The 24,956-nt window shown below is 46.9% G+C and overlaps 2 protein-coding genes across 2 annotated transcripts in view; one reads left to right on the top strand and one right to left on the bottom strand.

Moving 5' to 3' along the window:
* Positions 1-24,956, bottom strand: part of aicda (activation-induced cytidine deaminase) — a gene marked incomplete at both ends in the record, with an annotated part of 49,592 nt that overhangs the window by 1,774 nt on the left and 22,862 nt on the right. The window lies entirely within an intron of this gene.
* On the top strand, positions 17,275-23,624 carry LOC308166190 (histone-lysine N-methyltransferase SETDB1-B-like; the record flags this gene model as incomplete). The annotated part of the gene is made up of 13 exons (XM_080540456.1): positions 17,275-17,456; positions 17,583-17,749; positions 17,899-18,140; positions 18,733-18,997; positions 19,672-19,762; positions 19,872-19,988; positions 20,230-20,399; positions 20,584-20,883; positions 21,053-21,228; positions 21,778-21,865; positions 22,813-23,069; positions 23,209-23,297; positions 23,507-23,624. 13 exons carry the CDS (start codon positions 17,275-17,277, stop codon positions 23,622-23,624), a joined length of 2,262 nt encoding a protein of 753 aa, XP_080396582.1.

Genomic DNA, 24,956 nt, shown 5'->3' with positions numbered 1-24,956 from the left:
GCCTATCATCTCACCCAAATTAAGTGAATATTAAGTGAATTTTAGAAACGGTATGCCATAGTGTCTTTGAGATAAAGGATACAATCCGTTTTCACACTCGTGTTGAATAACAGAAGATTAATGGAGCAGGGAAAACATGAGTGTGAGGATGGAGGATGATGAGCAAAGTCCCATCATGGATATTTCACTGCAATCTCTCCTCCATCACCCCGAAAAAGAGAACAGACGATGAAACAACTTGCGATTTGAAAGTACCAGGCTACCAGATACGTACATGCACATATTTTGCAACCAGGGTTGCCAGACGGAATTGACCATTTCCAGCCAGTCTAAAAACTGCCGAATCCACCCGTCCAGTGTGACCATAAGTAGTCCAATCTGGCAACACTGCTTGCTACGTTCTAAGACTTACGTGCAGCCAGGGGTGAAAGTGGTTTGAGTTTCTTACAGGAACTATAGGCTACTACCCCAACCTTCATCGTTTCATATTGTTCTCCTCCTGCCCCCAGCTTCATGCATCCCTGAACACACACATCGTGGTGTTGGTGTCGAAATTAGAAACACTTTAGGGCTGCCATGTTTCACCAAAAGTTTGGAGTGAGAGTTTTTGGTGGTGGAGCGACCCAAAACTGTGCACGTTTTGGTAGCGGCGGCCCCTCTCTCCCACACAATTATTTGTGCTAGTTTCCTGCAATTGTAAACCAGCACCAATTGGAACATTTGATAAAACAAGAGAAATTCAGATAATATATCTTAAGTCTTAATAAACAAATACAGTAGCCTACAGAGTCTAAAACAAAATTGGGCCTCATCAAGTGAACTCAACCCCTTGGTCAGCAGCAGAAAGACCCTTGGTCATCATCTTATATACAGTGCATAGATGACTATCATGTTATACAGTACATACCAGGGTTTTTCCTGGGTCAGAATCAAGCCTTGGAGGTTGATGTTGTGCGCGCGCAGTGCGCCCAAATTTTCTTTGAGGGACCCCCAATTGTTGTATTTGTATTGTAAATTGTAATTATTATTATTAATAATAATAATAATACGATGCGATTTGAAAGTACCAGTAGGCTACCAGATACGTATGCATATATTTTGCTACCAGGGTTGCCAGATGGAATTCACAATTTCCAGCCCAACCAGTCTAAAAGCTGCCGAATCCACCCGTCCAGTGTGACCAAAAGTAGCCCAATCTGGCAACACGGCTTGCTTACGGAAGCATATAGTGGACTAAATTCAAATGTTAATGCAATTTGAGATTGCATTTGCATGTTCCACTTTTGCATGCATTCTTTCAGACAATATTCAAATTCAAATGCAATTCTAATGAGCGGATGTGTTTCCTAGAACATATAAATGCAATTGCTAATCACATTATTGCATTACAATTTGAATATTGACTCAAATAACGCAGGCAAAATGGCAAATGAATATGCTATTTTGGGATTGCATAGTCATTTTCACATTAGAATGAAAATGTGAATTTTGTCAGCTACAAAGCGGATGTGTTTACTAGAACATGTAAATGCAATTGCGTATCACATTATTGCATTACAATTTGAATATTGACTCAAATAATGCAGGCAAAAGTGGCAAATGAATATGCTATTTTGGGATTGCATAGTAATTTTCACATTAGAATGAACTTTTGAATTTTGTCAGCTACAAAGCAGCGCATGACTTTGAAAATTAAATGTCAAATGGCTTTGCATTATCATTTTAATATTGACAGCGAATGTGCACATCAGGTACATGAAAATGAAAATGCAAATCATTAGAATTGCATTTGAATTTGAATATTGTCTGAAAGAATGCATGCAAAAGTGGAACATACAAATGCAATCTCAAATTGCATTAACATTTGAATTTGGTCCACTATATGCTTCCATACGGCGCGACTGTAATCCCGGTCGGACTGTCTCAGTGCCCAGTGCTGCCCACCCAACCACGTCCCGTCGCGTCGGGTCTACTGTAAAGCGGGTTAACATGTCCTTTTCAAAGGTATTAAAATAGACGCAACGAAACATAACGTCAGCCATGTGTTTCCTTGTTGGACATTATGGATCGTGAATCGTGATTGCTTCTGCACTCTGCAGCAATCGGATTTTGATTAACAGGCAGCTGCATCTCTTCCCCCAACGGCGTTCCGGCACAGAAAGTCTTGCCGGAACGCCGCACCGGACCGTTCCGGCCCACTTTCACCTATGCGTGCAGCTCGAGTGAACACAAGTTCTTCCAGCAGCGCGCGCCTCCCGCTTCGATTGCAGACTCAAGTTAACGCGTGTGCAGAAAGATGCCACGAAACTCGTGTCCGGTAGCTTTATTTAAAGGAATTTCTAAAATAAAAGACTTGGCAGCTCTGTATGATATATTGGAGGAATCACGCAATGCGGGTGGATTGAAAATACGGAACAAACAGCGTTCCGTATTGGTTCAAAACGGGACGCATCTTTTAACTGTCAGATACGGAACGATTCCGTATTTTAAGGGACGGGTGGCAACCCTAGTGCTGAGTGATAAATTGTTTTTTAGCTATATCAAAACGAAATAGCTATTGGATTTTGTAGCTCAGTGCAGTGGCGCCGGCAGGATTCGATTTCATAGTACGCACAGAAACGTAAAAAACTTCGCAGAAATAGCGCAGACTAGCCTACAGGTTGGATGATTGTATCACCTATTCATAGTTTTCAGTCACGTGACTGGCGCAGAGCCCTGGCGGCCAAAACATAGTGGAAACTCCGTGGAACTGCAGCACTGACCTGTCATTAACCACCTGTTTCAAGCAACAATTAGTTAGATCACCTCTCAAAAGAAGAAAAACAAAGATATGTGAACAAACTACACATTTTGGGCACTTGCACAATAATGCTAATGTTAGCTAGCTAGCTAAAGGACCTACACAACCAACTCCAAGCTGGTAGCGTCCACAACAACAAACCATGTCAGAACGATTATGCAAAGATAATGACTAAAAATTTAATAACTAGGCTAGTCAAAGTCAACTTTATTGTCAATCCAATATATGTACAGACATGGATTATATGTACAGTCAATCCAATATATGTACAGACACAAGATTAGAAAATAACTATATATACAAAAAATACTAGATAAAAGATTTGAAATGTGCTGTACAATGTACAGGGGTGGAATACAATATGAACAATGACAATAGTGCAATAGTGATAATTGGCTCAGTATAATCGAGTAAAGTGGCTAAGTAAATAATTAAAATCATCAGTGTTTACTTGAGCTTAATCTTCTCCTCTGAGTTTTTCTTTTTCTGACGGAATTCTGTAGAAGCCCAACCCAGGGTCGTCTCCTCGTCGGTTAGTGCACCCGATTGCACAGCAACTATCCAGCATTTTGTCAAACAACTAATTACTTGGTAAAAACCTGATAAAATAACTGGCAGGCAGCGGAAGAAAGATTTGTTTTCAGTCACAGTATCCTGGGTGGAAGTGATAGAATCAATCACACTGTCACACAGCTACTACCTTCTTTGAAAGAAAACCATTTATTGCTTTGAGTGAAAAGTACATAGTTACAAGTGCAGAAGGTTACAACTATAATCAGACAACAACATTCATAGAACATTGAACAATGAACACCTAGTCTCTTTGTAGGGATTTGTCTGAACTCAACTATCTATCTTGATACTACTGTAGTAACACAGTAGTAGCAGTAGCACAACTAGCAGACTAGGATTAGCACATTAATACCCCAATCCCTCTACCTCCTCCTCCTCTTAGATGGTTGAGGGGTGAATTCTTGTGTTTTATGTACGTAGGATTATTCATTTGAATCACAAAGGGCGCGGCCGATGAATCACTGTGATGTTCTTCTAACAGGGGCGGCCCCCCCTATAATACATTATGGAACATACATTATACTATTATTACTAGTGGTGGGGGCCCAGAAAGACTTTGACACGTAAGGCACAATTCTCTGATGGAAGTAAATAATAGATAGAGCACATAGGCGCTCTGGTGGTGGTGTGTGTGTGCAGTGGTGGACTCAGGCTGTTTATTGCTTTGAGTGAAAAGTACATAGTTACAAGTGCAGAAGGTTACAACTATAATCAGACAACAACATTCATAGAACATTGAACAATGAACACCTAGTCTCTTTGTAGGGATTTGTCTGAACTCAACTATCTATCTTGATACTACTGTAGTAACACAGTAGTAGCAGTAGCACAACTAGCAGACTAGGATTAGCACATTAATACCCCAATCCCTCTACCTCCTCCTCCTCTTAGATGGTTGAGGGGTGAATTCTTGTGTTTTATGTACGTAGGATTATTCATTTGAATCACAAAGGGCGCGGCCGATGAATCACTGTGATGTTCTTCTAACAGGGGCGGCCCCCCCTATAATACATTATGGAACATACATTATACTATTATTACTAGTGGTGGGGGCCCAGAAAGACTTTGACACGTAAGGCACAATTCTCTGATGGAAGTAAATAATAGATAGAGCACATAGGCGCTCTGGTGGTGGTGTGTGTGTGCAGTGGTGGACTCAGGCTGTTGTTACCAGTTACAGGTGGGCGTTCCCATTATGCCGTGACGACCTCGAAACACAGATGAAAACAGCCCAGGTGACAGCGCATGCGCACCTAACACATGGGGAAAACAAAGGGCCTATTTGGTGACACTGTGACAGCGCACCAATACATAGGCTAGCACCATAACGAGAGTTTTGCACTCACTTTAGGCCTACAACACACACAGCAGCATACACGTTTCAACGACCAGATATGTGACAATATAGGCTAGCCCAGACAGAAGCCGCTGCACCACTTAACAATAAAAGCAAGACCAAACCAATCCGACTGGCAATAAAATCATAAAATGTTCCTACCTATTTGAAGTGAAGTCTGCGCCTCCCCGTTGCATCAAACTCCAGCAGAATGGCCTCCGCATCAATAGGAATATCATGATGTATATTCATAAGGGCAAGTCCACTCAGTCTCTTGTCTGTCATGCTGTTCCGGAGATATGTCTTCAAGCGACGTAAACAGCTGAATGAACGCTCCGCACTGGCAGTGGACACGGGCATTGTTAGGAGAACCTTCATGACAGTATGCAGGTTGGGGTAGAAGTCTGCGGTTAGTCTCAGAACTTGGAGGATGTCACTGGTGACAGGTGTATCATGCGGCCTGTTGCGCTCCCTCCACATATTAAGCTCCATATCTGCAGTGTCAACACTGGGCATCAGCGCACCATACTCCTCCTTGATCTCCCTCCATAAACTGTCCGTCAACAGTGGCAATTTGTCGGGTAGAAGGTACTGGGCTTTAAGACGTGGCAGTGCAAGGCATACTCTGTCTCTCACCTCTGTGGTCAGGTGGTCGATGAACGGAAAGAAAATGGTTCTTTTCCAGTACTCTTGTGGGTTTTCTGCAGGTGTGTTAGACCTGTGGGCTTGTCTTTTGGCGATGCGAGGCAGTGAAGGGACAACATCAACAATCGCAGCCAGAGAGCATGTTTTTCCCCATATATCGCTGTATGTGGAGTCATCTCTTTTGTGCTCAAGCACACTCACAAGATCCGTGGCTATTTGAGCGGCCATAGGTAGCTCGCATTTTGGATTCTGTAAGCCATTACTCAGCGGTGTCAGGCAGTGAAGAAGCTCCTGAGTAATGATTAGACAGACGATGAATTCAAAGGTCTCCATGGCCCGAGTGAGGGAGGATGCTGTGGAGCTGCATTAGCGTCAGTGTCTGTTTTCAGCTCAGCCAGTGTGGTTAACACGTCCTCGTAGTTTTCGATTATAGTAGACAGACACATATCATGTTGAGACCAGCGGGTATCAGAGAACTTTTGGAGGCGTTTTTTGCTGCTACTGTTGCTCAGTAAGCACTGTAAGCGCTTTGGGGAGGCTGTGATGAAGGTTACTATCTCTCGACTTGTTTGCAGAGTATTGCGGACCACAGGGATTTTCGTTGAGTGCACAATCGCTAGGTTTAGCGCATGATTTCTACAGTGCACATAGACGGCAGCAGGGTACTGTACTCTGATGCGCGCCTGAACGCCTCGCACCTTCCCACTGACATTCCCAGCGCCGTCATACCCCTGTCCAACCATACGAGCAGGATCCAGATCCAGTTCTCTTAATCGGTTTAACAGAAGTTGGGTCAAGGTCTCGCCTGTTGTGTCAGCAGTAGAAAAAAATCCCAAAAAATCCTCTCGCACAGAGTAGCTGCAATCAAAACAGTCCACGTATCTTACTACGAGAGCTACTTGTTCAACGTTGCTTATATCAGCAGTCTCATCAGCCAATAAGGTGAACCACTTGGCATCCCTGCATTTGTTGAGAATTTTGTCTTGAATCTGTTTCCCACATAGTTCAATCAACTCGTTCTGGATTTGATGACTAAAGTACTTTGCGTTACTCCGGTGCATTTTCGAAATATTCTTTCAGATTCTCATCTCCTTCAGCACGGTATTTCAGAAGCGCCTGGAAATTACTTCGCTCATCAGTGTGGCCTCGAATGGGTATATTTTGCTGTCCGCAAACAGCAATTAGATCGATGACTGCTTTCAGTCCATGTTTATTGCGCTCTACTGCTTGTTGGTGTGAGCGATCTAATTTGGAATAGATAGACTGGCTCTTTCCCGAAGCAACATCAACAAATTCACCTGCTCGCAGTTGGGCACTAATGTGAGCTGGAGTTGACAAGTGTCTTGAAACTATTTTCTTTGCATTACTCCAGTCAGTAAGTGGCTTCGTTCTCAGAATCATGTCTCCTGATGAGAAAAGCATGCAAGCTACACAAAAAACGCCATCAACGCTTTTACTGTAACGCAGAGTGGGGTAAATGCTGTCATCAAAAAACTCCTCCGGTATTTTCCGTTGCTTCCCACATATTACCCGACTTGGGGGTATCCAACCTCTGGGAGGCTTGAATCTCGTCTGTAACATTTTCAGTTTTACAGAGTCTGATGTCGTTTTCAGTTCACCAATGACACAGCCAATGTCATCTTCAGAGCCAGCACATACAACCTCATACCTCTGCTGCTGTGTGTCCTCGGGGCTCTGCCTAGCTACACAGCTAGCTACCGTAGGGGGCAGGGTTTCTGTTAGAAAAAATTTGTGCCGGTCAACGTGTCCGGGAAGCTTTCAATTTACCGGACAAACGTGAGAAATTCCGGTCATCATATTAAAATATAATATAGCTGTTTGTCGCGGTGATTACTGTTGTGTAGCCTATATATGCCGTTTAATGTCTATCCAAATGTGCCCTCAAGGGCTCTGCGCTCACAAGGCTCTGCCCTGCTCATTATTCCGCTGGGTTAGAAGAAAGACAATCGGTGAGCGTGCGTTCTCCTTCCGTGCACCAACTCTCTGGAACCGTCTTCCACTGGATATCAGACAGGCAGAATCAGTAGAAGTGTTTAAAAATAAGCTAAATAATACCCACCTGTTTTGCGTTGTCTACATGTCATAGGCTGTTTGTTTTTTTGTGCTGTTGTAATTTATGTGTGTTTTTAAATTGAAATAGTTGTTTTTAAATTTGTTTAAAATTTAAGTTTTTATCTATTATATTTGTGGTGCGAAATTGTGTGTTTTTAAAATTGAAATACCGTATTTTCCGCACTATAAGGCGCACCGGATTATAAGGCGCACCTTCAATGAATGGCCTATTTTAGAACTGTTTTCATATACAGGGCGCACCGGATTATAAGGCGCATAGAATAGAATATAGAATACTGCAGTCAAACGTTTGACTGGGGTTGCATTACGCCCAAGCTCCACCTACTGCGTTGCGTCACCTCTCCATCGGTGTTGTGTCAACTTCCCGTTGTCCAAGCTCCACCTGAGCGTTGTTACCGTCAACGTTCTACCTGCTCCACTGTAAAAAATATATATTTTTCCACCTCAAGTATCAGCCGTTCGTCATCCATTTTTGCAACAAGCGTCAAGGACCTGCGGTGATTCACAGCTGACTCGCGTGAATAGCAATTCGCAACAGCTGCGACCACGAACTATAGAGTAGTTAGCTACAAGCATTTTCAATCTGGTATTATCTCTATTAGTGGATTAACCGCTGTGGTGATTTAACAGCTGATAAAAATACATCAAGTAGACTACAAACAGAGCAAAACAATAAAACAACACCAGAAAACAACCAATAGGCTATACAATTATAACCAACAACCAATATGTGACAGCTCCTGGTGAAATGTGCAACGTAATTTTTCAGTTTTTACACATGCTTAAACTACAGATTGTAAGCTTTCAAATGATGTGTCATACATTCAAATCAGAGAAAGATTGAACACGACAGGCGTATTTGAATGTTGGTTCACCTCAAACACTGAATGGGAGAAAAGTGACTCTGAACGCAGCCACAGCTACGAACGCTGCTAACAAAACACATCGCTACGAAGGTCTAAACTGTATTTTAATAACATGACAACATACTGGGAGAACATCGACATGCTAAAAACACATAACTACACATAATTAGATGAACACACAGTTCTTGCTTTTGAACACGAGCTAAAACGAAAGTATGTTTACAAGTCAACCCTCCCTTACCGGTAGCCTCCGGCAAACGAGAATAATGAATCCAATACACAAATTATAAGTGTTTAGTGATCGTTAAACTGTTGTTTATTATATCGAGTGGGTACTTTAAAACTTCAAGTTGAAAGCACCAAGAAGGACCGCCTCGAAATTCATCGATGTTCATGTCCCGTGCTCGCGCTGTTGCCTTCATTCGAATAGTGACTGTAGAGACGTTTCTACTTGCTGCTCTCTGTTCAACAACCCACTGTTCGAGTTTGTCCTCTAACTTTGTCCTCGTAACTGTGGCCTTGTTTGTCCTCGTAACTGTGGCCATCTCGCTTTGTTCCCTCGGAAACTCTGTTTAGTCTTCTTTACTTGGGGTCTTGTGGTGTGGGACTGTGAGTAAGCACATCAGTACCGGTGTTTACTGATTACCGTAATGCTGCAAGCGGTGCGGCTTTGTAGTTTACCAGTCGTACTGAAACATTTTGACAGAGCGCCTTGAGCGCCGTGTACAACCAGTATGGATCAACCAATTAACCAATTGATCCATATATAAGGCGCTCCGGATTATAAGGCGCACTGTCGTTTTTTGGGGAAATTAAAGGCTTTTAAGTGCGCCTTATAGTGCGGAAAATACGGTAGCTGTTTTTATATTGTTTAAAATGTGTTGTTTTTTACCTATTGTACTTGTAAAGTGCTATATATATAAATAAAGTTATTATTAATTGAAGTGTCGTAGACAATTCCTCAATCAAATCACGTGACATCTGTCCATCAGCGGCACACGTCACTTCTCCTCCGTCGCCGAAGAGAACACAGCACGTTGCTAGATTGATTCGTTTCTAATAAATCCAAACCTTATTTCTGACCAGCCGTCGACTGTCCTATCGATGTACTATAGGCAACTTTGCAAAAAGGTTAGTACAGTAGGCCTACAACTAATGACCCTAGCCACTGCTAAGTAGATAATGATAATGTGATGGTGAGGCATAGCATGCTCGTTAACACGCAGCATGTCCATTAAACTGTCACTACCAGCTAGCGGTAGCCATGTTGATTGATTCCCGAAGGTCCACGTGTCCCGTGGGATTTTGTGACTGTTCAGCTCTCCCTCTAGTTAGCTGAATGGTGAATTCTCTGCTTGCTCCGGCAGTACGGGTGAAATGATGAGACTGACACAATTCGGTTTGATTTCCTTCTTCCTCTAATAAACAGATTGTAAAACTGAACACAATACATTGATATTAGTACATGTAAATAAACAACAGTGAACAAACTAACAGAAAAGATTTAACAAACTACACAATCATACAGAACTCGACTTACCAACTCCCATCTCTCTATACAACTGATCTCCCTTCTCCCCTGTCTCTCAGATCACACTCATTAAGCCCGCCCCCATTTCTATCTAACCAATCACTCCACTCATGCATACTTTTAACCAATCCCCAACAACAAATAACATAACCCCCAAATGAACCCTCCCATGGATTAGCCAAACACCTCCCACTTGGTCCATTTGTCCTTTATAACTAAATGGACCACAACTTTCCCTCTCTTCAACACAGTCATTTTTACTGCTCCTCCACGGGAAGCAGCACGACCACCCGCCTGACGTCTCGGTCGAGCGTTGGGAAGAGATCGCGGCCTTCGCTCCTTCTTCGTCCTGAAGCCCCCACTCCTAGAGCAGGCTGGCTTAGGCAAACCCTCACTCTTACGTCCCGAACCAGCCCCTTTCCGTCTGGCCTCGCTTCCACAACCCGCCCCAGGCGGAATTGCCCCCTTAGGGCATTTTGGTCAGCCAACCAGACCACGTCTCCCACGGCCACATTTCGGGCTTCTCTGTGCCACTTGGTGCGGATGAGAAGTCCGGGCCCAGCTAGTTGACTCCACTGTCGCCAAAACCGTCCCACTTCTTCCTGGACGCCGAGGCTAACTCCGCTTCTTGTCTCCCTCAGGCGAGTAGCCTCCCACTTTGCGTCTTCTGGAGCCCTCCTGCAAAACAACCACTGCCTAACAGCTCGCCGGACCCACCCAACTACCCGAATGAGCCTGCCTACTTCACTGAAGCGTTCTGGCTCAATCAGGTCCATGAGAGCAGCGCCCCAAAGCCTCTCCCTCTCATGCTCGAGGTCCCTGGAACTCCCAACAGGTGTGGATGTCCCCTTTGCATTTGCTTCCTCCTCAATGGCGCATTTCGGGTCCAGCCCCTTCCTCGCCTGAGCGCGTGTTACAGTTGCAGTGAACGCTTTCCGTTGCAGCATGCTCACGCTGTCTCGAGCACTTACAGCCACTCCCCTGGATGTTTCCTCGCTCAGCTGATCAGCCAGCACCAACACCTCTGACTCTGGCTCCACATTGGCCCTCGTTTCTGCAGGCTGGCCCTCTTTGCTCCTCCCACTTTGACCCGACTGGATCCGTGGTTCCGGAGCGAAACCTCCAGCGTTGAGCGTCCTCTCGATTCCCTCCGTGATGCTCCTCAGCTCTCTCCTGTCGCCATGAGACGCTAGAATGTCGTCTACATAGGTGTCCTCCTCAAGTGCTCTCCGCTCTTCTTTTAGGTGGGCGACCTCTGGCAGCCTTGCCGTCTTCCTCATGGCCAGCTGGGCGATGCATCCGGCTGGCTTGTCCCCGATGTTGACGCGGGTAATTGCGTAGGTTTTGATCTTCTTTTCCTCTGCGAGAGTCATCTCTTTCCCGCCCGGCTGACAATTTCCGCAGCGACACCCTCCACACTTTGGCTCGCACGCGGCGCTGATGCTATCCCAGCTCCACCACTCGAGGACCTCTTTGCTGCTTGCAGCTGTCCTCCCGGTCTTTTCATGACCTTGCGGCTTCTGGTCTCCATCCTCTTCTTTTGCGCTGGGCGTCTTGCAGGGGATCTCCTCAAATCTTACTGCCTCCGTTCTCAGAGAACGCGCAAAGTGCGTCTGGGAGTTGTGTGCGGATCTTTCCCAACTTTCAAACAGGTCTGGGTGCGTTCCTCCCACGGTCTTCCCCAGAGGCCCGTCCCACAGCACCAAGTCTCCCGTCCCTCTTCTCCACCGTGGAGCGAGTCGTCCCTCTCGGTGGCTGATCAAGAGCTCGATTTCCTTAGGTCGGACCAGCTCTTCCTTCTCGACCCCAGGGAAGAACTTACAGAGTCGCTCTGGACTGATGACCTTGTCTGCACGAGCGATTGTGTCGAGCCCGTAGCATACCATCTCGTGGGGACTCCATCTGTTGTTGCTCCACGCCCTGACCTTTAGCAGGTATTTGTTAGTCTTGACCCTGACCTTCATTCCACCGACCCCCTGCACGGTCAGTGTTACTTGCCTCCGCTCCAGTTGGAGACGATCGGCGGCCCGGTTGGTGATATAATTTGTGTCGGAGGCGAGGTCTATGAGGGTTCCCAGGGCATTTCCTGCTTCTGTTTTGACTATCAATGTCATCATTAGTACTGGATGTTCCTCTGGCCCATTCTCCGCGAAGAGACCCCCGCCTTCTGCGCCCGTGCTCAGCGTCATCGAAGCCTTACTGGTGAATGCGTTCGCCCTCCTTTCCTGTTCAGGGTTGAGTCCCAAAGAATCCAGGAATTCTCGTTGCTTGTCAGCGAACCCTGGCCCTGTCTTCTTTCCCTCACTCCACTCGGGACACAGAAGGTAGTGATGACTTGCCCTTCCTTCATCCCGCTTGCACACTCTGCACAGGTACCGGTTACTACACTCCCCGTCGGCGCCGTGCATGCCCAAACATTTCTGACAGGCTTTGCTTTGCCTTACTATGGCTCGTTTCTCTGCCAGACTGACACTCTTGAACTTTTGGCAGAAGAATATTTTGCCACCGTGCTGATCGCTTCCACAGATGTCACACTCTTCTCTTCTTTCCGAGTTCCTGCCCGTGACTCTGGTTTCACCTCGATGTTCCTCCTCTTCTTCATCTACCGGTGAGTCTCTCTCCGTGGCCCTCGTGAATGCCTTCTTCTCCCATCTGACTGGCCTCTCCGGTGTTCCCCCAGAGGTCTCCGTGGAGCCTCGGATTCGAGCTATCCCCTCGAGGATTACTTCCTGCCTTTTCAGAAACAGAAGAAGAGCATCGAACCGCTTGTCTGGGGCGACTTGGTTTTCGGGTTCGGTTACAAAGGTAATCCAGCCTTCCTGCACGCGATCTGGCAGTTTGCCCTCGATGGCCTTAAGTACAAGTGGGTTCTTCATAGCGCCCACTTCTCCTAAGTCTGTCAGGTCCATGAGGGCTCTTTCCACTGCCTGAATAAGGTCGATCGCTTTCCTCGGCTGGTTTCCTTTTACCGCTGGTATTCTTTCCAATTCCTCAATAATTTGCAGCGCGATGGTTGCCTTGTCTCCAAACCGATTCTCCAAGGCTTTGAATACGTCTTCCGCTGAGCGGTAGCTCGAGAGTTTGAGCTCCTCGAAAACCTTTCGGTCTATGCTCTCGAGGAGGTGGAGTTTCTTCACCTCTGGCGACCCCGATGGGTCTCCCTGCCGCTGCAGGCTTTCCCAATCTTTCCGCCAGCGATGAAAATCTCTCATACATCCGCTGAACACGGGCAGCCTTGTTGGAGGGAGTTTGATCTTGGCTCTAGTGCGGTTGCCTCCATATGTGGCGCTCTCCAGCCCTGCCTCCCGGGCTTGTTCCCATGCTTCCCGCTGAGCCTCCAGTAGTTTGGCGCGCTCTTGAGCGGCTATTTCTGCTGCCTTCAACTCAATCACGGCCGCCTTCTGCCTTGCCTCAGCGATCTCTCCTTCGGCCCCCAATTTCACCTTCGCTGTCTCCTTCTCAAACTCGGCCACGCTATCAGCTGACTTCAGTCTTGCCTCAGCGGCTTTCCTTTCCAGCTTGGCAATGGCTTCTTTATTTTCTCTATTTGTCGCTCGATCTTTGGCCTCTTCTTCGGCGAGAACGTCGGCCCTTTCTCTATTCGTCGCTCGATCTTTGGCCTCTTCTTCGGCGAGAACGTCGGCCCTTTTCCTCTCATCTTCGGCGAGAACGTCGGCCCTTTTCCTCTCATCTTCGGCGAGAGCGTCGGCCCTTTCTCTATTCGTCGCTCGATCTTTGGCCTCTTCTTCGGCGAGAACGTCGGCCCTTTTCCTCTCATCTTCGGCGAGAGCGTCGGCCCTTTTCCTCTCATCTTCGGCGAGAACGTCGGCCCTTTTCCTCTCATCTTCGGCGAGAGCGTCGGTGGCCATTTGCTTTGCTGCGGCGGCCTTGTCGGCCATTTTGTCAGTATTCTCCTTCTCAACTCTTCCAAATTCAGTCACAAACGTTTCCCAAAGTTCATCCCTTTTGTCCTCCAGCTCCTCTAGTGACTTTCTCGTGTTGCACGCCTCAACTACAGGGATCCACTCCCCCCAGCTTGATAGCAGACTTCGCGCTTTGATGATGAGGTTATCTGTGAGTGTGCTTCGTTCTTTACAAACGTCGTGGGTTGCCTCCCCTAGACTGATCCTCTTCGCGCCTTCGTGACTCCTTTCTGCTCGTCTAATTGTGGATGAAAGTTCGACTCCCGCGAACCTTGTCCACATGTTGGCCTTTAAGACGTGACCGACCTGTTCAACCTTCTGAGCTCTCTCCTCAGCGGCATTGGTGATGTCTTGAAGAAGCTGACTGTTACCTGTCTCAGGTTCCTGACTTGCTTTGGCCTTCAAACCTTCCTCATAATTGTCGTCTGCAGAGTTTAGGTCTTTCGCATTTGACAGGAGCGCTATCCACTCGCGTTTCATGTCATCTTCGCCCATCAATGCCACTGACCTGATGATGTGGCGATATCCTCTCTCAAAAGTGACTGCCAACTTTTCCCTTTCGGTCTTTAGTGCCTCCATTCTGCCTGTGACTCAGAAATAACCTGTGTGTACCTGTTTCGTCTTTCTATCTTATATCTTCAGCCCTCTCTGACTCCCTGAGCTGATTTGCGCTGGTCCCTGCACTTCCTTAACTAGTCTTCGGCAGCGGAACCAGGTTCACCGTGGGGTCATCCCAGGGATACTGCTAAAAATAAAATAATAAAGTGGGAGAGGATTTTCCTCCCCCCGACGACTTAATACCCAGGTACACACAAACCTATTTTAATGCAAACAGTCAATAGAGTCACAGGGAAGAGTGCTGGGTGTGGGTAGCTCTCTGGGTAGCTGCTATTAGCTCGCAATTCCTTTCTTGGTGGGTCTTGTAGGTTAGCCTAGCTGGCTGTGGATTCTTGCAGTTGGGTTAACCAGTTGAAGCTAGCCGTGGATTGTTTCACTCCTTGCCTGCCTAGCTAGCTGTAGCTTTGAGTGCTATAAGCTCTACCGCGTGCCTGTGCGCTATTGCGACAACAGGGCTAACGCTAGCTTAGTTGGCTAATGCTCCGCTAGCTAGCAAGTGGCTAGCTAGCTACAGTTGCGGGCGTCACGGCTCCGTTGCCGGCCTAGTTAGCTGTAGCTTTGAGTGCTATAAGCTCTACCGCGTGCCCGCTGCGCTATTGCGACAACAGGGCTAACGCTAGCTTAGTTTGCTAATGCTACGCTGGCTAGCAAGTGGCTAGTTAGCCACAGTTGCGGGCGCCGCGGCTCCGTTGCCAGCTGGCGGCTGCGTCACTAACCTGACCAGGCTTTAGCTTGCTCTTATCTCCGGTGAATGGATCCTTGTCCTCCCGGAGCTTCTGTTGCGTCCAACCGGGCTTGTATTCCTTAGCTAACTGACGGTCCGTCCTCCTGCGGTCGTCAGCGGGTGTTTTACAATTGTTCAGCTCTCCCTCTAGTTAGCTGAATGGTGAATTCTCTGCTTGCTCCGGCAGTACGGGTGAAATGATGAGACTGACACAATTCGGTTTGATTTCCTTCTTCCTCTAATAAACAGATTGTAAAACTGAACACAATACATTGATATTAGTACATGTAAATAAACAACAGTGAACAAACTAACAGAAAAGATTTAACAAACTACACAATCATACAGAACTCGACTTACCAACTCCCATCTCTCTATACAACTGATCTCCCTTCTCCCCTGTCTCTCAGATCACACTCATTAAGCCCGCCCCCATTTCTATCTAACCAATCACTCCACTCATGCATACTTTTAACCAATCCCCAACAACAAATAACATAACCCCCAAATGAACCCTCCCATGGATTAGCCAAACAGTGACAATCATGTATTATTGCAATATACAACTATACAAAGAGTTATTCATGATTGTATGATGATTTTATTTACTATTTGAATTCACTATATGAGTACTTTGTACGCACTCATTTCCCAATACGAAAGGGAAATTATATATCTGAGTTTATAAAACATATTTTGCCAGATGGCCAGTCCAGCCCTGTCATACAGTAAACATGCTCTCTCTTTCTCTCTCTCTTTCTTTTCTCCCTTTCCCTCTCTTTCTCTCTCTCTCTCTCTGTCTCTCTCTCTCTTTCTTTTCTCCCTTTCCCTCTCTTTCTCCCTTTCCCTCTGTCTCTCTCTCTCTCTCTCTCTCTCTCTCTCTCTCTCTCTCTCTCTCTCTGTCTCTCTCTCTCTCTCTCTCTCACTCTGTCTCTCTCACTCTCTCTCTCTTTCTTTTCTCCCTTTCCCTCTCTTTCTCTCTCTCTCTCTCTCTCTCTCTCTCTCTCTCTCTCTCTCTCTCTCTCTCTCTCTCCCTGTCTCACCTGCTCTGATGTTGATGCTGACAGAATGGACACCACTGATCGGTGAGTTTTCACCTTTACAATCTAGCTGCTACACCCCCCTTTTCATTAAATAGTATCGGTACATGAATGAACATTGATCGTAAAGGACAAGACTTGATCGCAAGTCAATTGTGCAGCTAGCTTAGCTATCTCGCTTGCTTGCTTGGGGACGTGGGTTAGCTAAGCTAGCCACACACTTTAGTTTAGCTTGAGTTGTTGAGTTGTCGAAATGTAACTTAATATCCTTTTGGTAGACACATGTTTGTTAATCGTACATGCATATTAAAACATTTGCAATTAACTACTTGTCAGACATCTAAATGTACCCATGAATGCTGCTAAATCGTGAGCTTAGAATGATACGGTTCTATCTCCGTTTAGAATTATAAGGTTCTATCTCCGTTTAGAATGATAAGGTTCTATCTCCGTTTAGGGCAGTTCAGAGATATTGAGCGTCAAAGTTTTTACATTCCATTATGTTTTGTGAGATGGAACCTTTGTATTTTATGAATTACTAACTAAAAAATGCCAACATTTTAAAAATAACACCACACAGGCATTAATAAACACCTAATGGATCAGATTATGTAAAAAACTAAATTTTGACAAAAATGGAGATAGAAATGTGTCTTTACGCGCCGCTTCCGACCCTTAAAAGTTGTAGTTCCGTAGTTGTGATGTAATTTGCATGTCTAGTGTTTCCCCCCGCCCCCCCAATTTAAATACTATGTTCATGCTACTCAATTGACTGTTTATGAGCACGGTATTATTTCCTCGAGATATCGACGTTTGGAATGGAAAGAGAGCACCGACATGACTTGTTTTGTGTTAACAATAGTTCATATAGTATATTGTGTGTGTGTGTACTATAGGATTGCTTCAATAAAACCTAGTCCTGGTTAAGCAATCTGAATATATTTAGGTGACTTGAGTACCTGCTGTCAATTCTTACGCATTATTACCCTTTCCCTCCTTGTACTCCCCCTTCCCCTCTGTCCCATCCTCTCTCTCTCTCTCTCTCTCTCTCTCTCTCTCTCTCCCTCTCTCTCTCTCTCTCTCTCTCTCTCTCTCTCTCTCTCTCTCTCTCTCTCTCTCTCAGTATGGAGGTGAAGGACTGGGACCCGAGCCTGGAGGAAGAGTTTGGTGTTTCTCTCGATCAGTTGAGGAAATGGGTTGAAATAGAGGTTGACAGGAGCGAGGCTGTACAGCAGAGGAAGACCAAGCTCGCTGAGTTAAAGGAATTGGTGGAGCAGAAGGAGAAAGAGCAGGCAACTTTTGACCAGTGAGTGTTTTTGTGTGTGTGTGTGTGTGTGTGTGTGTGTGTGTGTGTGCACGTGTGCGTGTGCGTGTATACTATATACATAACATGTATACTTGTATGTGTTTTTCTCCTGTCTGTGTCCCCCAGGTCCATAGCGGAGCGCCAGACATTAGTAAAACAGGCTTACCGCAAGGAGGGGCTGAGAGAGAGCAGTTCAGATGACGACGGAGGCGGAGGGGCCGAGACCTCCGAGGTCATCGAGGTCAAACTTCCTGTTAACACGACCAGACCCGAAATGCAACCAGTCCAGCCAGGTAAGAGCCATTTTCACCCGTACACATACCAACCCCATACTACAGTACCCCCCCCCCCCCCAGAATCGGCATGAGTAAGGACACTGTTAAACACAGCGTTGCTCCTGCTCCTCCTCCTGCTCTTCTCCTCCCCCCCCCTCTTCCTTCAGCCCCCCCCCCCAGCGCCTTAGCCCTGAACCCCTTTAAGTTATTCAACGACAGCATCCCCCACGAACCGTCGTACCGCGCCCCGGCCGACCTGGTCTCCTACATGCAACACACCTGTCAGCCCACCTGCCTGAACCGCATCCGGCCCCCCCGACGAGACCTGCACCGGGGCAGGAACCCCCTCCTCCACCCCCTACTGTACGACTTCAGACGCATGACCGCGCTGCGGAGAGTCAACCGCAAGGTACGATGGACCCATAGTACACAGGGTATCCGTGGTGTCTTGAAAAGTATAAATCAATTTTGGGAAACGATTTTATGAGGATACCCTTCACGATTTTATGAGGTCTTGAATTTTGTAGGTATTTTTCTGAATTAGACTCTGTCCAAAGAGTTTGAGTCCTTAAAACTTTTAGTAAAAGTTTGTGAAATCGTTAGTTTTATTAAAAAACAAAGATGAACCGGAAATTCTGTTGTATGATAGTGGTCTAGTCTATCGCAAACTAAAACTGTTAAGTTAAAGGTGCCACTGATGTAAACGGTTACAGCTCCAAGTGGAGGTGAGGTCTGGAAAAATATTGACAAGGTCTTTAAAAAGTCTTAGAAAGGTATTGAAATTAACTTCAAGATTCCTGTATATACCCTCGTACATTACTGCTGCCTGTCAGAGAGAGGGGGAGAGGGATGGAGGAGGAGGAGGAGGAGGAGGAGGAGGAGGGGGACATATAGGGATGTAGTAGGGGGAAGTCCCCACCTCTCTTGGCTCCCTGGATTGAGTTGTCACTGTGTTTTCCTGCCTTACATTTTGGAATTCTGCACCCCCCCCCCCCCCCCAGATGTCCTTCCTAGTGTTCTACAAGGCTCCGTGCGGCCTGTGCCTGCGCAACATGGCTGAGATCCAGCGCTACCTGTTCCAGACGGGCTGCGACTTCATCTTCCTGGAGATGTTCTGTCTGGACCCCTACGTGCTGGTCGACCGCCGCTTCAGAAGCCGCCAGAAGCCCTTCTACTACAACTGTGACATCACAGACGGCCGCGAGGACATACCGCTGTCCTGCGTCAACGAGATCAACGTCACGCCTCCGCCAGACATGGCATACAGTAAGGACCAGACGTTAGGTTGGGGCTCCGGAGGTTGTGGCAACCACTGAGTTCCACTGGGGGGGGGGGGGGGGGAACACACACGCACACCCAAGCCAAAGAATGACACGGAAACCAGGGTACTCTTTAGCCTCTACGGGCGTTTTTTAATAAAATAAGAATAGTTCAACGAGGGGAAAGGTCCAACTTAGTTTCTTCCTCTGCTGGAGGGTACTTTGAAGGGGAGGGAGGTGCTCCTCTGGGGTAGGCTGCCGTCGCCTCTCTCTCTACCATCACGAGGAGACAGAAACAGAACACGTTAGGTTAAGACCGTCAAACATAATTGCCGGAATCCGGCTCTCATCCTCTGCCGCGTTGCCACTCTGGTTCCTCTAGCTTCTCCCTTCTGCCTGATCGCCGTCTCCATATCTGGGCCTCCGCCCGGAGGCACAGGTGCAACAGTTGGGCTAATGAGCCCGTGGTGCCCTTCCCACGGCCAATTGTATCTCCCTGCTATGACGACGCCCCCCTGGGCGGGGGGGTGGCCTCTATCAGTGGTGCTGAGAGCTCTTAAATTACCGGTTGAGGTCCCCATAACATGGTGTTAGGGTACCTTAGGGTTGCCACAAAGTATACAGTAAAACTACCTGAAGAATACTGAGTTGACTGGTCCGTGTTTGTTTCTCTCGTCCTAGGTAAGGAGCGCATCCCTGAAGACGGCGTCTACATCAACACCAGCTCCGAGTTCCTGGTCGGCTGTGACTGTACCGACGGCTGCAGAGACAAGTCAGTCTGACCTTTTTGACCTTTGACCTCCCCGTAACCCTTGTATATCAGCACTAATCCTCCCTATGTTTGGCTGAGGTCACCCATGATGTTTTGGTCTCTCCTCCAGGTCCAAGTGTTCGTGTCACCAGCTGACCCTCCAGGCCACAGCCTGCACCCGAGGAGGACAGATCAACCCCAACGCCGGATACACCAGCAAGAGACTGGACGAGTGCCTGCTGACCGGGTGAGACACACACACACACATACACACACACACACACACACACACACACACAAAATCACACACCTCCCAACCCACAGTCTGGCTTGCCCCCCCCACAAACACTAGCGCACTCTCTTATCTTATGACCACATGACAGAGCGGACAGTGTCATTTTGCGAAGTCAAACAAACAAACAATGAATTAATGAATTTCCCCCTCTCTTCTTCTCTCCTCCCCCTTTCTTCTTCTCTCCTCCCCTCAGGATCTATGAGTGTAATAAGAGGTGTAAGTGCTGTAGTCAGATGTGCACCAACAGGCTGGTGCAGCACGGCCTGCAGGTGCGTCTGCAGCTCTTCAACACGCGGAACAAAGGCTGGGGGATCCGCTGCCTCGACGACGTGGCCAAGGGCTCCTTCCTCTGCATCTACACTGGTGAGGGAGGGAGAGTGGGAGGGTGGGAGGGAGGGAGGGAGGGAGGGAGGGAAGGAAGGAAGGAGGGAAGGAGGGAGGGAGGGAGGGAGGTGAAGCAAAGGAATGCATCCTACTTAGGGTTGCAAAATTTATCATTTCCATATTTCTCTTTTTTTTCTCATCTCTCTGTCTCTCCTCCCTCCAGGGAAAATTTTGACCGACGACTTTGCCGACAAGCAGGGCTTGGAGATGGGGGACTACGATAAGTACTTTGCCAACCTGGACCACATCGAGATCGTGGAGGCGTTCAAAGAGGGCTACGAGAGCGAGGCCCACTGCTCTGACAGAGACGGGAGCGGCGTGGACATGAGCCGGCTGAAGGTGCCCGTCTCCGCCCTCGCCATGGGCAAGGGCGCTCCGAAGACCCAGACGCAAAAAAAAAAGAATCAAAAAAAAAGAAAGAGGAGCTACACCACACGCAGCCAAGCCAAGGGGGTCAAGAAAGGTGTGTGTGTGTGTGTGTGTGTGTGTGTGTGTGTGTGTCTGTGTGTGTCTGTGTCTGTGTCTGTGTCTGTGTGTGATTGTGTAGCTATATAATACAAACCTCAGTACTGTGTCTGATGTAGAGCTTTTGCTCCCCCCCCTCACCTCTCATTCCTCCCCCCCCTGTTCAGGGAGCCAGGACAGTAAGGACGGGATAACAGCAGCAGGGGGGGCGGAGGACAGGAAACCACCGCACATGCCGGAGGAGAGCGGGAAGAGTAAAGTGGTGTCCTCCTGGCTCACCACCCAATCCTCCACCACCTCTCAGACCACCATCAAAATGGAAGGGCTGAAGATCGAGAAGAAGGTGAGCAGGAAGGAGGGAATATTCTCCACCATCTGTTGGATGAATTACCTTATCTATAGAGAGATGAGCTTATCTATAGAGAGATGAGCTTATCTATAGAGAGATGAGCTTATCTATAGAGAGATGAGCTTATGTGCATTATGTGGAAGCTATGGGTCTCATGAAAGGTACCGTCTAATCAGATGCAATGCTAATGCTATCTACCTCTAATCAGATGCTAATGCTAATGCTATCTACCTCTAATCAGATGCAATGCTAATGCTATCTACCTCTAATCAGATGCTAATGCTAATGCTATCTACCTCCACAACTGCTGGTCCCTTAAATGAATGATGTGTGTCCTGGTGTTGTCATTGGATATTGATGAGTGCCTGTCTTCTGTTCTAGGAGCCTGGGGACATCAAAAGGTACGTAAAAGACGGTACCCACAAGACATCACTGACCATTGTCTCTTATCAGATTAGTTGAATGGTTTTGTGTGTCTGTGTGCACAGTGGCCACCCCCTCCCGGTGAAGAAACAGGAAGTCATGACCCTCTCTGACAGCGTTGATGTCATGACCCTCTCTGACAGCGACGATGTCCAGACCATTAGCTCTGGATCGGACGACAACAAGGAGAGAGAGAAACGCACTCAGGGTGAGGGGAGGGGAGGGGGGGGGTAAGGTAATGTGGATTTTACTGCAGTTTCAAGGATTTTTAAGTTTAAATTGTATTTTATGTTTAAAAAAAAAGAACAACACTATGGGCCCTATTATGCACTTCTTAACTTGCCGTATTAAGTCTTAATTAAGACGCACCGCCAGGTTAAGACCTACCCCCACCCTTATTATGCGCTTCATACGCGCTACTGCTATTATGCAGGTGTCGATAGGCGCCCACACATAAGACGTAAAACTCCCGTGCATATATTGCTCATTGTGGGAGTGTTCATATGTTAATGAAGTGCACTAGGCGCCCCTGCTATTATGCGATCTGACTTTGCTCCTATCGCTAAGAAGTGGTTTGAAAAGTTCTTGAGTTTAGACTTCATGCACGTTTTGAAACACGAGCGCGCCTCCGCGGTTTGCGCATGCATGTGGGCACACATGAACACGCACGTGGCTCCACAGCAAGACGTCAATTACGGTCACAGTATAAATGCTTTATTTCAGAAGGGAGAGGCAGAGAAGCGCGCTGACCTCCTTCTCAGGACTTCCATAATAGCATAGCGCTAATGACTCAACGCAGCCGGTTCTTAAAGGGAATGGCACCTGGCACGCTGATTGGGTTGATTGAGAAGACGCCCAAAACACACCCATGACTAATTTCTTTGCTTAGCGCCGGGTTTTAGGCGCCCACTACAGCACGCATAATAGCAAAGTGGCCTTGACCACGCCTCCACGTCTTAAGTTTAGATCTACCGCCTCGTCTTATTGATGAAGTGCATAATAGGGCCCTATATCTGTTGTATTTGTATATGTGTTTCGCCCAGAATTTACTCTCTCCTTTCACTGGCCCACCCCCGCCCCTTCTCTCTCTCTCTCTCTCTCTCTCTCTCTCTCTCTCTCTCTCTCTCTCTCTCTCTCTCTCTCTCTCTTTCTCAGGTGTCGTGAAGAGGCAGGTAGCAGTAAAGTCTACGCGTGGCATCGCCCTTAGGCCGATGACCGGTATGGTGGTGAAAACAGGCGCAGGTGGAACTGGGAGAGGAAGGGGGGAGACGGGGGGGCAGGGCGGGACACAGAGTCAGGGGGGAGGAGGGGGAGACAGCGGACCCAAAAACACACGGCAGTTCTTTGACGGCGAGGAATCATGCTACATCATTGACGCTAAACTGGAAGGCAACCTGGGACGCTACCTCAATGTGAGTGTGTGTGTGTGTGTTGAACTTTGTGTATTTTCTTTACTGTGTGTGTACACTGGATGAATTGGATGTTTAACTCGTAAAAGGGAACTAAGGTCTTTCCTTACCATATATTGTCCTCCCTCTCCGCCCGAAACAGCATAGCTGCAGTCCTAACCTGTTTGTTCAGAATGTGTTTGTGGACACACACGACCTGCGTTTCCCCTGGGTGGCCTTCTTCGCCAGCAAGTGAGTCTCGTGAAGGATCTTGACCTAGCTTGACCTGAACACATTAGCATTATTGTGTGCAAAACAATGAGACTAGTATAGGACACTTGTTAGCATATTCGCTTTACTGTGATTTTTGCAGTTGATACTTGTGTGCATTGGTTTGTGTTGTACACTATTGGCATTAATGTGTGTTTGTGTGTTTGTGTGTGTGTGCACGCCATGCGCAGGCGTATCAAGGCAGGCGGAGAGTTGACTTGGGACTACAACTATAAAGTGGGCAGCGTGGAAGGCAAGGTGCTCCTGTGCTGCTGTGGGTCGAGAGAGTGCCGAGGAAGACTGCTATAATGAGCAGTCCTTACCTCCATCCTTTTATCTCTCCATATCTGTATGTATGTGTATGTGTATACTATGTGTATGTGTATGTGTATGTGTATGTGTATGTGTATGTGTATGTGTATGTGTATGTGTATGTGTATGTGTGTGTGTGTGTGTATGTGTGTATGTATGTGTGTGTGTGTGTGTGTGTGTGTGTGTGTGTGTGTGTGTGTGTGTGTGTGCGCGTGTGTGCGCGTGTGTGCGAGAAAGGGAGAGAATGTTTGTTAGAGAGAGGTGAGTGTTAGATGTTTCCCTGATGGGCGGAGGCCGAGATTCGTTGATTCCCCAAGTAATTATTTAATGATTGCTCAAGGTAGACAATTAAGATAAAGTTTATTCCACAGCGCTGGATGTGTTCCGTCACATGTAGACAGAGAGAGAACGCACACAGAATGACATTTTACAGTGGCTTCTTATAGGCAATAGTTGATGATCAAGCAAGCAGTTGTCCCTCATACAAATCATCCTAAAGACAGGGCTCCGTTGAGTCTAGATAGGGTTGTTGACGAGAAATCCTCATCTCCCATAAGGAGCTGGTCGTCATGACAACCCAGTTACTTGACTCTGGTAAGCTGGTTGGCTGGTCCTAAATATACTGACCTATTGACCCATGTTCTATACTGGTCCATAGTCAGGTTCCATGCTGCAGGGTGCATGGTATGGGACAGAGAGTTTGCAGGAAGTGTCAACACTAGATATTACAACTTGATTAAGATTACTGATGATACAGTATTTAGAGTTTACCTATGCACAATGGAAAAACACATCCTATCAGCTCACTCTTTTTTTTCTCATCTAATGGACAGTAACTTTAATTATCTCTCTTTCTTTCCACATGGCTGAGACCTTACATTCCTCCTCCGGAATCGTCATTAAATGATTTTCCCCACAGACAAATATAAGTCCTTAGTCATGTGGCCTGACAAAATGAACAAACATCTCACTCCACAATTGACTTAAGTAAAAGGTCACTTTGTGGTCACTTTGTGGTTAAACTACTCTGATTAATAATCACCTTCTTTGGATAAAAACCTTTTGTTGTTTAAAGGAGAAAATATCCAAATTGGTTTCTCATTACTATGTCTAAATACTAATTACAAATGAAGTAGGTATTATTTCCATCATTAAGTAAAATCAAATGTTTTTCCATAGTTTGTTTCACAATTATACATTTTTAACAAATAGGGATATAGTCAATTAGTTTCTTTAGGTGGTGTCTTGTCTTGATTCTTTGATATCCTAAGTCGATCTTCAACAGAGGGACCATCATGCGTTTCCGGTTGCAATGAGGCACTATCTGAT

This window comes from Nansenia antarctica, assembly GCF_963989245.1.
Source record: "Nansenia antarctica genome assembly, chromosome: 10".
Lineage (NCBI taxonomy): Eukaryota > Metazoa > Chordata > Actinopteri > Argentiniformes > Microstomatidae > Nansenia > Nansenia antarctica.
This window is presented reverse-complemented; position numbering and strand designations above follow the sequence as displayed.